The 15,066-nt window shown below is 34.4% G+C and overlaps 1 protein-coding gene across 2 annotated transcripts in view; it reads right to left on the reverse strand.

Annotated features, from left to right (window-relative positions):
- CDC40 (cell division cycle 40) overlaps positions 1-15,066 on the reverse strand; it is a 54,896-nt gene that overhangs the window by 20,884 nt on the left and 18,946 nt on the right. For both annotated transcript variants that reach the window (XM_024740931.1, XM_024740930.1), the window contains 3 exons: positions 9,638-9,767; positions 2,482-2,565; positions 370-509 (listed from right to left, as the gene is read on the reverse strand). In XM_024740931.1, the coding sequence (XP_024596699.1) occupies positions 370-509; positions 2,482-2,565; positions 9,638-9,767 (354 nt within the window). The remainder of the gene's footprint in view (positions 1-369; positions 510-2,481; positions 2,566-9,637; positions 9,768-15,066) is intronic.

The raw sequence follows: 15,066 nt of genomic DNA on the forward strand, positions 1-15,066 counted from the left end.
AATAAATAAAACCCATCATGAATTCTAAAATCACAGAAAGGCTGATTCTGTAATTACTATCTGAATATCTGGCATCAGAAAATCAGCTACCATAGTACCTTAATAGTATTATCAAGGTGATTTTTATTAAAAATTGTTCAATATTGTATTTTAATTAAAAAGTATGGAAGATAATAAATCAGAAAAATATAAACAAAAATTATTCCAAAGAAAAACAAAGGAATTATTGTATTTTCTCTATCAACTAAGGCAGAGAAATTCTGATGAGTCATTTGGTTCTCTAAGGAAGCCTCAAGTTTATTAATATAGGTATCCTTCATAGAGACATAGCAGACACCTGAATTGGCAATGAAAAACACAACAGCTTACTTCTGAAGGTTTGGCTACATCTTTTTCATCCACATATTTTGCCCACGGTCCCAAGAAACCATCAATATTAGATGCATCATTTTCTTTGAATTTTTTCCTCTTTTCTATTTTCTTCTGACCAGTTTCAAACACAGTTAAACCTATATTAAAAACAAAAAAGCAGAGATCATAAATATGGATATTTTCTAAAGAAACAGCAATATATATATTTATATATATTTATAAACACAAAATATTTAAAACACAAAGTGAAACCTACACGAATCAAGATACACCAACTCATGCTATATAAAAAGAGACTCAACCTTCTGGGCAAAGCAGCTTTCTAACACTGCAATATGTTGCAAATTCTAGTATATGTGAAGGAAGAGAAGACCCAGCTATGTAATCCTGCAGTGGTACACAATCTTTTTAATTAATCACAGATCTTTATCAGTAGATTTTACCACTTTTTGAAAGAAACATAGCAATTTAATAATGCTAAATAATGATAAAGTTACCTTTGAAAGCAAGAATAAACTAAAATTTCTCATTCAAAAGCTGAATTAGATAAAATTACATTAAATAATTTTTCCTTGCTTCACTTGCTTCGCTGTATTGTAATGCAACAATGTAAATTAAAGAAGGTTTCACAAGAATCTGGTACTTCTTCCAGGTGATCTCAATCTAAACTTTACCTCTAATACCATAAATCTTAACAGTAAGAAGAAAAGAGGAAAGAGGATGTTTCTGGTTGGGATTCTCATTTGATCAGTAGGAGGTGGCATGCTGTGTGTAGTCATTAAATTGGAAAAAGAAAGGTTTACGGGAGTCAGTCACAAATTTAACTGTTAACTGAGAATCTAGCTACATAAAGATGTAGCTTGTAGAGGTCTAACAAAGAGAAAAGCTTAACCTATATTAATTCAAATCAGTTTCCTTTAAGCTGTGTTGTAACAAAAGGTTGTTAAAATCCTATTTTAACAACAATCTAGCTTATAAACCAAAGGTAGCTTGATCATATAGGCTAGCGGTTCCCAACTTTTTTGGCACCGGGGACTGGTTTGTGAAAGCAAAATTTCCCATGACATCACTGATAGGGTTTTGATATGTCTGCAAGCAGTTGATTTATTATGGTCTCTGTGAAGTCAGACCTCTCTGCTAATGATAGTCTGTATTTGCAGCCACTCCCCAGCGCTAGCATCACTGCCTCAGCTCCATCTCAGATCACCAGGCATTAGAGTCTCATAAGGAGCGCGCAACCTAGATCCCTCGCATGTGCAGTTCACAGTAGGGTTCGTGCTCCTATGAGACTCCAATGCCACCGCTGACCTGACAGGAGGTGGAGCTCAGGTGGTAATGCAAGCGATGGGGAGTGACTGTAAATACAGATGAAGCTTTGCTCATTGGCCCATTGCTCACCTCCTGCTGTGCAGCCTGGTTCCTAACAGGCCACGTACCAGTACCTGTCTGTGGCCCGGGTGTTGGGGACCCCTGATATAGGCTCTAGAGTTACTAAGTGCCTTCGTACAAACAGCATACTCTTTTTCTATCGAACATTTTATGGATGAGATTCCAAGGGGCCGATGAGCTTTGTGGCAAGTTAGCATTTAGAGTATGATGCTTTGTCTTAAAATAAGTACAAAATGAATACAAGTATAAACATATGTTTTAAAACACATATTCAAACTCAGACTTCAAAGCAACCCTTGAAAGACAATCTCCACAGACATGCACGATGAGATTTTTTCCTGCTCTCTTAAAATGGAGCTTGACATTAGTGTTGAGAAATAAACTGCTAAAATCAGATATACATTAGTTTTCATTTCTTGAATGATTTCCACAGGACTGGGACTGTGCCAAGAAATCACTCCCCACCCCCCAACCCCGCCACTACAGGTACGACTATCTTCCTTACAAGGTTGCACACCTAGTAAGTGGCAAAAGCAAGCTCCAAACTAATATTTCTGTACATTGCTCTAAACTATATCCCACTATTGTCTCAACTTAAAAAAAAAAAAATCAAGAGATAAATTACATACTAGTTTTTCCCTACTGTCCAAAGTCAATCTACAACCAATAAGTATAGGTATATATATTTGATATTAAATATTGATATTTCAAATAAATTACCTTGATTTTTTTCCGCTTCTTCTACAGAACCAATATACTTAGTAGACACTTGATGGTTATCTAATGAAGGGTCCAAGGCATAACCTGAAAGGAGAAAAGTACAAATTACTGACTCCATTTTTTTCCATTTACAATTCATTTTGATTCTATACACATTTACTCATTTTACATTTTCCTTCCCAGATGCTGAAAATGGTCTCTTTTTTTGTTTGTTTTCTTGTGACTTTATTTCTTCCTTATGTTCTGAAAGTATTACAGCTTCCTTTATCATCAGGATGTACACACCAATAATTCTATCACAAGCAAACCAAATTTTCGATTGTAAAGTTGCTTGTGCAAGATAATTTCAAAGACCTTTCATTGTGTTGGATCTCTCTGAGCTTATCTCCAAGAGTTATCACTTTACTTTTATCACATTCAACTGTCCACTGTTACTCTGAGGACTAAGCCTTCTTTCATGAGCTATGTTTCTATTTAGAATCATTAACCCAAATCTCAGGCTGGACAATGAACGACTTCAGTAGAACAGATGAATCTAGCATATTGACATTACATTACTAAGAGCCCGTTAGGCCAAAATATCAAACTTTAGTCTTAAATTTTCTAAGAGCTAAAAATATATGTATACATACATTCAGGAGTTTAGAAATCTTTTTATTTTTGGTAACAGATAATGCATGGTTTAGTTTATCAAGTTATATAAACTTTTAAATAATTTAAAAAAGAAATAGGGTAAGAAGAATTACATAAAATTTAGCTATTATTTTGGAAATGCTATTCTCAGTAAAGATAGTCTTCCCTCCCAATTTAAAAATAGTATATTTCTACTTCATAAATCATTATTTATATTCCTTTGGTAAGAGCAGTAAGGATATCTATTAGAATATTTATGTACTCCTTCAGCTAGAGTGTGTAGGTACATATAAATGTAGTCTTCAGTGGTCTATGGGAACTTCAGGAAAGAAAGTCTGTATTAACTCAAATCAGTTTTTCTTCAATTGGGGGTGCTAGTATGATAAATGTATGGTAAAATCAGTTTTAGTAATAATCCAGTATATTCACAAAAGAGAGCTAGATCATTAAATCAGTCTATGGCCTACAACCCATGTGAACAAGCATGAAATACTACATAAGAGTACTTGTGCATTTTTTTTTAGCGGTACATTCTAGTGAATATAGCTAACAATTAAATTTTCTTATTTATTTATTTACATTTTAATTTTCCAGCTGAAGATTAAAGGGAACTTCTTTTGGGAAAAAGAAAAAGATTTGTCATTAAACATACTTTTCAGACAAGCTAAGTACGTAGGTACTCAACTCACCCTCATAATACGCTAACACTGAACCAACCACCTAGGTATTAGCTCATTTGCATATAGTTTTTCTTTTAGTATTAAAATATGTTCTTGGCCTGAGGAGAGAGCTTGATGGCAGAAAGAAGCTTTGCAACCTCTGAAATCACAGGTTCAAATCCCATGAGTTATTTTATCTTTCATCTCTTTGACATAGAGAATAGTGTTTAGTGTTCTATAAATTATTTTTCTAAAATGAGACTTCATAAGGCTCATGTAAAATTTAAACATACCCTAAGTTAAAAATCCCCATCTCAACCATAAAAATTTATCTAAAATGTAATTCTGTCTTGAAGGAGATATATATCTACACAAATGGCATTGCATTATGTGTTTAGGGAGATGGTGTAGGAGGCAGAGAGGGAAGGGAGAACTCTGGTTCTTCTTATGGTCTCTGTGTAAGCACCAATTGCCAGCTCATCTGGCCTGGAATTTCCTCTTCTTCTGAGGAAAGGAACTTATGTTCTCCTCCTTCTCCACACCCTCTGCAGTAAAATCTTTACTGCCACTGTCACCATTACCACTACTGCCTCCCACCCAGGTAATTAGGGGATAATAGTATTTTCCCTTTACTAATAAGGGATGTTAAATATTTATCTATTGATAAATGTCTTACTAGAAGTTAGCCAGCAACAGAACAAGATATAACGCTAACACTACAGAATTTTAGTCCAATTAGTTTTCTACCAACCTATGTCTCAAATAAGTGAATATATCTATATTTAAGTTCTGAAATATTCTTATCTATCTTTCTGAAGCTTATTTTCCATTTTATCTTTTTAATAGAATTACTGTTTACTTTTTTTTAATTTTTATATTTATTTTCTTTATTTTTTTGGCTGCGTCGGGTCTTAGTTGCAGTACACAGGATCTTTCATTGCAGCGTGCTGGCTCTTCATTGTGGTGCGCAGGCATCTTTCTAGTTGTGGCGTGTGGGCTGTAGGGCACGTGGACTCTGTAGTTGTGGTGCGGGGGCTTCAGAGCACGTGGGTTCTGTAGTTTGTGGCATGCGGGGTCTCTTGTTGAGGTGCGCAAGCTCATTAGTAGTGGCGCATGGGCTTAGTTGCCCTGTGGCATGTGGGATCTCAGTTCCCTGACCAGGGATCGAACCTGTGTCCCCTGCATTGGAAGGCAGATTCTCTACCACTGGACCACGAGGGAATTCCCAATGTTTACTTTCTTTCTTTGTAGTTTTACTTGAAATGGCTCTAATAATATTAGTTTTATTGTTAGATTCTTAAGATTAGTAATATTAATGTCTCAATAGGTAAATGAGAAAAGACTGTAAACAATTTGCAAAAGAGTGATTACAAATATATAAAAAAAACCTTCAAACCTCACTAGTAATCCAAAAGGATAAAGTTAAAATAAAGAAATACAATATTTTGACTATCAAATAAACAAAGGAAAAACAATCATATGGATCTTGAGTAAGGAAAAGCAGGATTTTTATACATGGTGGTGGCAGTAAAAGTTGGGAGAATTCTTTTGGAAAACAATTTGACAATATATAACAAAAGTTTTAAAAACATTTACATTCTTAGATCCACTTCTGGAGATTCATCTTAATAACGAAAAACAACCCATAAAGTTTTATGCACAAACAAATTCACTACATTTTAAAAAGCATTTTACTGCAGCTTAAAATATACATCACCACATTTTAAATAATGAAAACTAGAACCAACTTGCAATCTAAATGATACAAGAATTTTTTCATAAATTATGACATCTTCATTCAGCAGGGTATTTTAAAAAATCATTTAAAAATGTTAATAAAAGCTTTGTGACTGCCTGGAGGGGTGGGATAGGGAGGGTGGGAGGGAGGGAGACGCAAGAGGGAAGAGATATGAGAACATATGTATATATATAACTGATTCATGTTGTTGTAAAGCAGAAACTAACACACCATTGTAAAGCAATTATACTCCAATAAAGATGTTAAAAATGTTAATAAAAGGGTTTAATAAAGAGTTAATATTGAAGTTAAAACTCAGTTAATAATGAGTGTGGTGAAACTACGTGTGTTTATTAATTAAAAAAAATTTTTTTATTGGAGTATACTTGCTTTACAATGTTGTGTTAGTTTCTGCTGTACAATGAAGTGAATCAGTTTAAACGTGTCTGTTTAAAATTTTCCACTTTCATAGACTGGTGTGGAGAAAATCATGAGTGAAAGGAGGACAAAGGGGAGAAACCTCACTGAGAATCCCCAAGAAAGACCAGTAAGGGCACAGGCCAGAAACCCAAGACAAAAAGGGAGGAGAACAGGACAAAAGAATTCATACAAACCACTGAGAGACTAAGAACTCAGGACAAACATGATAAATGGGAGCTAAAAGCAAAACTGTAGCATAAGTAAATGGGATGATACAGTAAAGGAGACTGTCTTCACAGATTAAGGAATAGAGGTGGCTGCGATAAACTAAGTAAAATAATACACTTAGATTATAACACTGCTATAACCATTTAAAAATGGTTAGAAAAGTAGGATCAGTGTTCTATATCCCAGCAGAGTTATAGAGTGATAAATATGAGACTTAGGTAAAGATGAATTCCTGGACTTCTCAGGTGGTACAGTGGTTAAGAACCCGCCTGCCAATGCAGGGAACACGGGTTTGATCCCTGGTCCAGAAAGATCGCACATGCCGCGGAGCAACTAAGCCCGTGCGCTACAACTACTAAGCCTGCGCTCTAGAGCCTGCGAGCTGCAACTACTGAGCCCGTGTGCCACAACTACTGAAGCCCGCGTGCCTAGAGCCCATGCTCCGCAACAAGAGAAGCCACCGCAATGAGAAGCCCCGGCTCGCTGCAACTAGAGAAAGCCCGTGCACAGCAACGAAGACCCAACGCAGCCAAAAATAATAAATAAAATAAATTAATTTAAAAAAAGCTGAATTCCTGTGCCATCTCCTTCATGTCTCGTAGGTAAGAGAGACATGTCTTGTGTCTTATACAAGATATAAGGAAGGTTTGCTCCCTAGTACTTTGCAAATCAGAAGGTAACAGAAAGGTCTCATAGCGTTACATTCCATGTGTAAGAGTGAGACGAAAAACTCAGATAGGAATTACTATCAGAAGCTAGACAAGAACTTGCTATGAGAAAATAAGACTTTTAAATTAACAGAAGCTATACTTGCTTAGTACTTGGGGATGAAGAAAAAAAGACTGCTAAACTTGAGGTTGGTTAACTTGTTTATTAATTTAAGTTCAGATAAATGGTTCTCAGTTCTAAGATTCTCATAAGGGAGACAGACATACATTACTTAATTTGCAAGTGGCTACTCCTTTTATTCCAGGCCATCTAACATAGTATATACCCCACATTCCTTTTTTATGTCTTTGACTCACTAAATAGTTCAATCTCTGTTCTAGTCCACCCCCTCTTAATGGAAGAGGCAAAAAATACCAGCTATTATTTTTCCAAGTAAGCTGTTTCTGAACCGGCGTCTAAAGCCAACTGAATAGCTTTCAATGCGATAGGATAGTTCAAGAAAAGTAGGTATCTGTGTGAACTTAATTTGAATTTTTTTCACCTGTTCTATTTTGTTTTAAAGATTTAAGCTACCTAAAATATTGCTTAAGGCCCTTCCTTCTAAAGTCTAAAAATAACCCTGCAGAGTCTTTAAAAGTCCATTTTATTATAGGCTAGGATATAATAAATTCATGATGCAATAGAATTGATTTTTATGTAATGCACATATACTTTAGATTTACATGGGATCCCTTATACAATCAATGGGTACAATGCATTTATAACCATTTTATTGGACTGGAAGTGTCACTGAACTCTTTTAGGAGATTCCAGAGGTATAAAGTCTTTGCTATGACTTTTGGCACCTGTTAAGTCAATTATAACCTAGCCACAGTGAAATATAATTTAATATATGTCAATCATTTTACAACCAGTTTCCAAGAACATATTGTGGATAAATAAATAAGACTATCTGTACTAAACCTCTAAACTAATTCGCGATGAATCAGTTTGCATGGCTCACTAAAAACTAGAAAAAAGTAATTTTCTAACATTAGAATAATTATGTAAATTGTAATATAAACCCATCAGTGGATATTACATAGCGCTTAAAAATAATAAGCTTTGGGGCTTCCCTGGTGGCGCAGTGGTTGAGAGTCCGCCTGCCGATGTAGGGGACACGGGTTCGTGCCCCGGTCCGGGAAGATCCCACATGCCGCGGGGCGGCTGGGCCCGTGAGCCATGGCCGCTGAGCCTGCGCGTCCAGAGCCTGTGCTCCGCAACAGGAGAGGCCACAGCAGTGAGAGGCCCGCGTACCGCAAAAACAAAAACAAAACAAAACAAAAAAACAAAAATAATAAGCTTTGAGATTATAAAGTAACATTGAAAAATGCTTATGATAGAATATTGAATTAAAAAGTTGCAAAATTTTCAGTTTAGAAGGATTATAGCTCTGTAATACAAATATGTATAATAAAAAAGACTTGGAGGAATAAAATATCTACTAAGAGTAGATATTTTAGTATAGTGGGATTATAGGTAACCTTTTTCTTCTCTTTCCTAAATGTTTAAAATTTGTTTATGTTATTTTTTAGTGAAAACAATTGCTATTAAAAAGCATCACCGAATACATAACATTTCACATGATACTGCTTTCTCAGCTTTATTTTGGGTGCTATCTTATAATAATGGAAGTTAATCATAGATAGGACAGAAAAATCTGTTTAGAACTTTAAAAAAATCCTATAAGAAATAAAAGGAGGAGGTATTAGAATTTTAACTGCAAAGAAAACTAAATGAAAATAAGAGACAATGTTGCTGATGTCTAAAAATGTGATTATTAAATCTCTTGTTAAAGAAGTTCGAAGTTTTCTTTTTCAGTTACTCTTTGGGGAAGAGAACATCAGCGTAAGTAATTAATTCATAAAGTTCACAACTACAACAGGCATAAAAACATTCTCAGTTACTTTGCTCACCCACCCTACCAAAAAGCTCTTCAAAGCAGAAGGTGATCAGTGTGTCTGTCAACCTACAGATGTAGATTATGGGAAGAGAAAGAAAAGGCACTACCAAATATGGACAAAGCTGATATAAGTGACCAGACCTAAGATCTGTGGAACCATCAGCAAGGACATTTTTATAAAGACCATCTTCTTGTAGAGGGGATCCCCAGCCTTGTATGCACATTAACTTTCTCAAATCCCACCACTGATAGGATATAATTATTTTACGCAATGAATGTGTGGCCATTCCATTTCCTGATATCCCTCAGTAATCAACAGAAAACTTTTCAGAGATAAAATCTGAGCAAGAGAGTAAAGTCAACTAGTACATAAGAAGATAAAAATATACCTCTTAACACTATCCGGTTATTTACCAATTTCAACAGCAGTCTACATGCAACAGTCATTCAATAACAAGTGTTCATTAAAAAGTACAACAGAGAGGGCTTCCCTGGTGGTGCAGTGGTTGAGAGTCCACCTGCTGATGCAGGGGACACGGGTTCATGCCCCAGTCCGGGAAGATCTCACATGCCGCGGAGCGGCTGGGCCCGTGAGCAGTTTTTAAGACCACGAATATTTCTAGTACTCAGAAATCAGAACAGATTTAGAATGACAGCTAAAAATATTAGTGCACCTTCCTATTTGTATAAATATTTATAGATGTGTATAAGAAAACATACTACCCTTTTAAGGAATCCAGGTTAATAAATTTAAAAAGCCAGAAGATAAAATCGATTATTGCGTGCACACGCGCGCACACACACACACACACACACACACACCCCACTTCTAATAAGGTTTAACCTGAAACTCGCGTATTATCTTACCGTATGTGGCAAAAGTTCTTCTTTGCTGTTCAAACATAAAATCATTGATATGGGCTGGTTCAGCATATCCAGAAAGCATATTTCTAGGGGCAGCCATTTGCTGTGTTCTGAAGGGATTTTCTGGTCCAAACTACAATGTTATAATAGAAAAACAAACAAACAAAAAAACCCAAATTCTCAGTGTATAAAGCTAGAATGAGTAGAATTGTTGTACAATGTATTTTTAACTCTAAATCATCAGGGGCCCATTAACCTGTGTGGGAACCTGCTTACCTCCCATGGTTTAGTACAACTGGACAATGGCTGGTTAGCACTGTTTGGCAGCCACCAGGACTGGAGAGGAACCAGCTCACCCAAGCCTATGTGTGGCTATTGAAATTTAAATTAATTAAAATATTCAGTTCCTCAGCCATACCAGCCACATTTCAAGAGCTCAACAGCCACATACAATTACTGGCTACTACATTTTCATTATTGCAGGAAGTTCTGTTTGACAGTGTTGCTCTAGATAATTGAGACACACTATAGTTTTGTCTAAACGATGATTTGGGGGATTTTTGGAATGGTACCATGATGTAATTTAAAAAGCACATGTTTCTCTGCTACTAGATTATGAGTTCCTCAAAGGTGGAGACTTAGAACCGTCAATACTTTTCATAGTGCCTGGCATATAGAAAGCACTAATGAAGGAAAGATTAATCAGTCTCACTGGGGGCAGAAGATAGGAAATAGACAATAAAAGTAAAGTGCTTGAAAAAGTCCCTAGGAAAAGACATTACAAATGTAAATAAAACTTCTCCATTCTGAAAAGTCACACTATGAAAATCTTACACAAAATAGTGCCATTATTAGCTATATGTTTACAATGTTTTGAGTTTCCAGAATGGCTTTCCAAATGTTATTTAATTTGATCTGTACAAAAATTCTGGAAAGTTAAAGAGGTATTCTCTTTCTCATGTTAGAAATGGAGAAAAAGGTCAAGATGACATACCTTGCCTGCCTAAAGTCACTAATGCTATTAGAAAAGGTATTGGGAAGATCCAACTCTTTTCTTTCCAGTTTTAAAAATAAAGAATAAAATGAACTTCCCACTTTGGAAACAGTGGAAGTAGACAGGATATTTTTATTTGAATTCTGGAAGGTCGACTGTCATAATAAATATTTTGACATTAGAACATCTTAGGTCACTACCATTTGAAATCACCTTTTCCATGATACACTTCCAGAGCCATAAATATAAATTATTGACCTTTCCTTAACCAGAATGTTGTCTTCTCTACATATCAACATTATGCTATGCATGAAAATCTGAATTTGAACGTTAATTTGCCTTATAATTTTTTCTGCTTTAGAAGAAAATAAATTATTATAATATTCCTTTCTATTGACAGCTTCCATTTCTAGGTTTAAAATGATTCAATCTTAAGATATCTAATTCATATATAAAGCTTTTATTACTATTTATTCTAAATTATAATAAAGGACAGGGCAAGACTTTATAGCCCGTATTAGTTCTTCCTGAGCTGACGGGTGGAAATGTAGGGGAAAAAATCTAGATTGCTGAATGCTGGAAGTTACAGTTAACTTCATTCAGTCATGAAATTTATTACAAAAACAAAAACATCCATAAAATTAAAGATAATAAAATGACTTAAGTTGACTAGATGATCTAATTGCTATAGTCAGTTAACATCTGAAAAGCAGCATGTGATATTTCTGGGAGTAAAAAATTCCAAAATGATAAAAATCCCCATTGCCTATATTGTTACTCCTATCACATATAATAAATTACCAATCGTTATGCTTATAATTTCCAATTTAAAAAAGGAAAGTACAATTTCCATATTCTAATTTTATTAAAATTTTACAAAAAGGGAATAATTCTTCTACAGGTCATACATATCAAACTGCCTCCATCTTTTAAAGAAAAATTCTCAGTGTTAAGAACTTCGATTTCTATAAGAATATAGATCCATATATTACAGCAAAGTATATCTTGTGGTACTCTTCCTAACACTGTCTAAAAATTTAAACGTGCTTATATTTTATACATATTTAAGCTGAGACAAGAAAAAAATCTTCCATTGATATAGGAAGCTGCCTGGGGTAGGCTCATCTACTTCTGGCTCACCTTAACTTTCTGGTTACTGGCAGCTATTGGAGCTGACCTCAAAGACATTATATGTCAACAGAGGAAGGCAGAGAATGTTATTCAGCAGGACTCAGCTCTTACCAATTACTCTCTCAGATGTTCCTGGTCTGTGTGAATATGCAACTCTTAATTCTGGGTTAACCATTAAAAAAACAAAACGATGCATATTTAAAAATACACAAAACTGATTTCTAAATGCTTCTTTTAGACTTTTGGTAGTTAAGTCTAAGCCTAAGTTTGTATACAAGTGATTTTTAAAAATACATATTCAAGTTAATTAGGTATGAGTATTTAATAGTTTTTAGCTAATATAATATTGAACTATATCACAGTCAATTACAATTGTAAATCTCCTATATAAAATATACATATTTAAGTTTTAATTCAGACATTGCACCAAAAAAGAAAATGTTTCTGAGGTAAGTAACCTTACCTCTTTCATCTCAGTGAAGTAGTGATTTATTTATAAACTTGGGAGAAAAGAGTTTTTAATTTAAGACATTAGTTGATAAATCTAAGAGATCCATGTATTATAAGGCAGTGGTTCTCAAGTCTTCAGCAGGCAGAGTACTTGAGGGTTGATGCCTTAGCAGTATAACATCACAGGAATTAAGAAAATTCATATAAGTAAAAATTGACTATATGAAATCATAACCATAAATTCACATATAGGAAAAAAAACCCAGGTTACTGAACAAATAATCATATACTCAAGTTGCTGTATTAAGTTTTCCATTAATATTCATTGAAGTAATCAATGTATAAAACATTTATAAACAAAGTTTAAGGTGAGAAGAGCATATTAATTTGTTATTTTCTATAATTTTGGAAAAGATCACCACAATTCAATTTTATTGGCAGAATACCTCAATCTTGTAAGACATAAGCACAGTTTAATTATTACGATAGTATATTTTATTAGTGGTTCTATGACCTTGCGCCTCAGTTCCCTCATCTATAAAATAAAAGAGCTGATCTATATGACTTCTAAAGTCCATTCTAACATTAATATTTATAGCAGCCCTTTTGGCCAGATTTTAAACGGTAACTGGCATTTTCCCCCTCTAAACTTTTATAGTTTTTCTATTCCTAAAGTAATATTATTTTAAGGAGTCTGAAATTCTCTCTGAGGCTTATGGGCTTTATATGAGTCTAGAGAAGCTAACAAATAGACTTTTCTCTAAGCGGATGCAACAGGATTGAGTGAAATGAAGAAAATCACTAGACTAAAACAATGGCTATTATGTCTTCAAGTTCCTTCTGTAATTTGAGAAAGCTGATCTGGATAACTAGGTAGATCAACTAGGAAAAGTCCTTGGTTGGGAGGGAAACAGAAATTTATAAAATAAAATAGCCAATTTGTTAGTTTACTGAACTAATAAAGTCAAAACTGCACCTTCTAAATGGTCTTATAGTTATGGTGTGATTGTTAAGTATGATCTGGACTCAAAGCCTCAAATATGGCACTTGCTGGCAGTATAATCTAACAGTTGAATTCCTCACTATAAAATAGGGATAAAAGTACTTACTTCATAGGGTTGTAGTGAGGGCTAAAGGAGATAAGGTATACAAATCCCTCAGTGTGGTACCTGGCATAGTGTACTAAATGGTAGTTTTATTTTATTAGTCTCCATCCCTGTTCTTTTCCATCATGCAAACCTTTAAAATTAATCTTCCTAAAAATTCATCTATTAAATCAAGACCAAACTCTTTACCTTGGCCCCTAAAGCCTGTGCAATACCGATTGTACAAAGTACTCTTCTAGCCTTATCCCGTTCTCTCTACTGATAATGACTAAAACACTACTGTTCTTTAGATTTTATGATTTGGCTCATGCTGTTCCCCTCTGTCTGGAATCTTTCCTCACAAAGGCCTATCTAGCCATCAATGCCAATAATATTAACAGAAATAACAATAAAGGCTATAATTTATTAAATGCTTATTCTGTGCCAGACAGTTTCCTAAGCACATCGCATATTATCTCATTTATCCTTATAATTTGGTAAAGTAGAAATTATCTTCATTTTACCTGTGAAAAAACTAAGATAATCTAAGGTCACATAAGAGCTAATAAGTGGTCTGTTTAGCCCCACATCTCATGTTCTTAACCTGGATTGTATCACTTATTTCAAAAAACATTTGCCAGTTACAAATACTTTCATGGAACTTTTATCTTTATAACAAGATGCAATCTCTCCTTAAACTTCACTGGTGCTTTAGAGGCACTATAGGAAATAGTGTGGTCTCCATCTTTTTTTTTAAAAAAGCACTTAGCATGTCCTCTCTGGTAAACATTAGATTGAGAAGAAGGATTAAATCTTGTCTCTAATGATGGATTCTCAAAATATGACAACTTGAATTTCATCCAGCAAAGTTCCTGGTAATACCCTTCCAGACTTTGCCAAGTTATACAGACCCTAGTCATAAAGTTCAAAGTTGATAATTTATTATGTCACAGACAATTCCTTAGAAAAATTGTAATTTTTCTTCACTTTTCAGTCCCATCACTCTTTCCTTAAATTGTTGACAATAAGCACTGAAATGTTCCTGACATAAACTAGTTGATATATTTAATGTGAGCTTCCCTAACACGGGAAAAAAAAGAACAGAAAATTAGACTGATAATCCCCAAAAGAGAATGATAAACGTACTGCCTCGTCAATAGCACCAAAAATTTTTTGACCTTTTGAATTTTTCTTGAAAGTTTTGAAAACTAATCATACAGCAATATATTAGTTATGCATAGGATCTAAAAATTTAAGAAAAACAGGCTTCATAGAAAATACACTGACACAGGAATGTCATACACCATGCCACTTCCAAATTTTCTTATTTTCTAAAGTTAGTGGCTTAAATTGAAGTACTTTACATTAAAAAAAAATCATGCAGCGTGCCAGTGCTAAAATGGTTCCAAGGGATATAAAACAGCCTATAATTCAACAGGTTATAAGGATTTAGGAAATAATGGAATAAAATAAAAAAATGTACCAGTCTCAGAGCATGAGAATGAGTTTTTTGCTTATTGTACACTTAGGAGAACAGCTAGAGCACTAGCACTGACATCCTTGGCTGTGCTATACATTTCCATTGCCATATTTTAAGTGACTATGGAAACCTAAGCAGGCAAAAATTACATGAAACAGCTTTATCAAAAAAAATAAAAATAAAAAGACAATGACTATATGCTAAAAAATGAAAAATATTAAAAAGTACTTCTTTCTCCACCAGGGTGCAATAAGATATAGCTCCTCATCTCTATCTTTAAAGTGCTCTTAAA

This window comes from Neophocaena asiaeorientalis, unplaced genomic scaffold (assembly GCF_003031525.2).
Source record: "Neophocaena asiaeorientalis asiaeorientalis breed wild unplaced genomic scaffold, Neophocaena_asiaeorientalis_V1.1 scaffold203, whole genome shotgun sequence".
Lineage (NCBI taxonomy): Eukaryota > Metazoa > Chordata > Mammalia > Artiodactyla > Phocoenidae > Neophocaena > Neophocaena asiaeorientalis.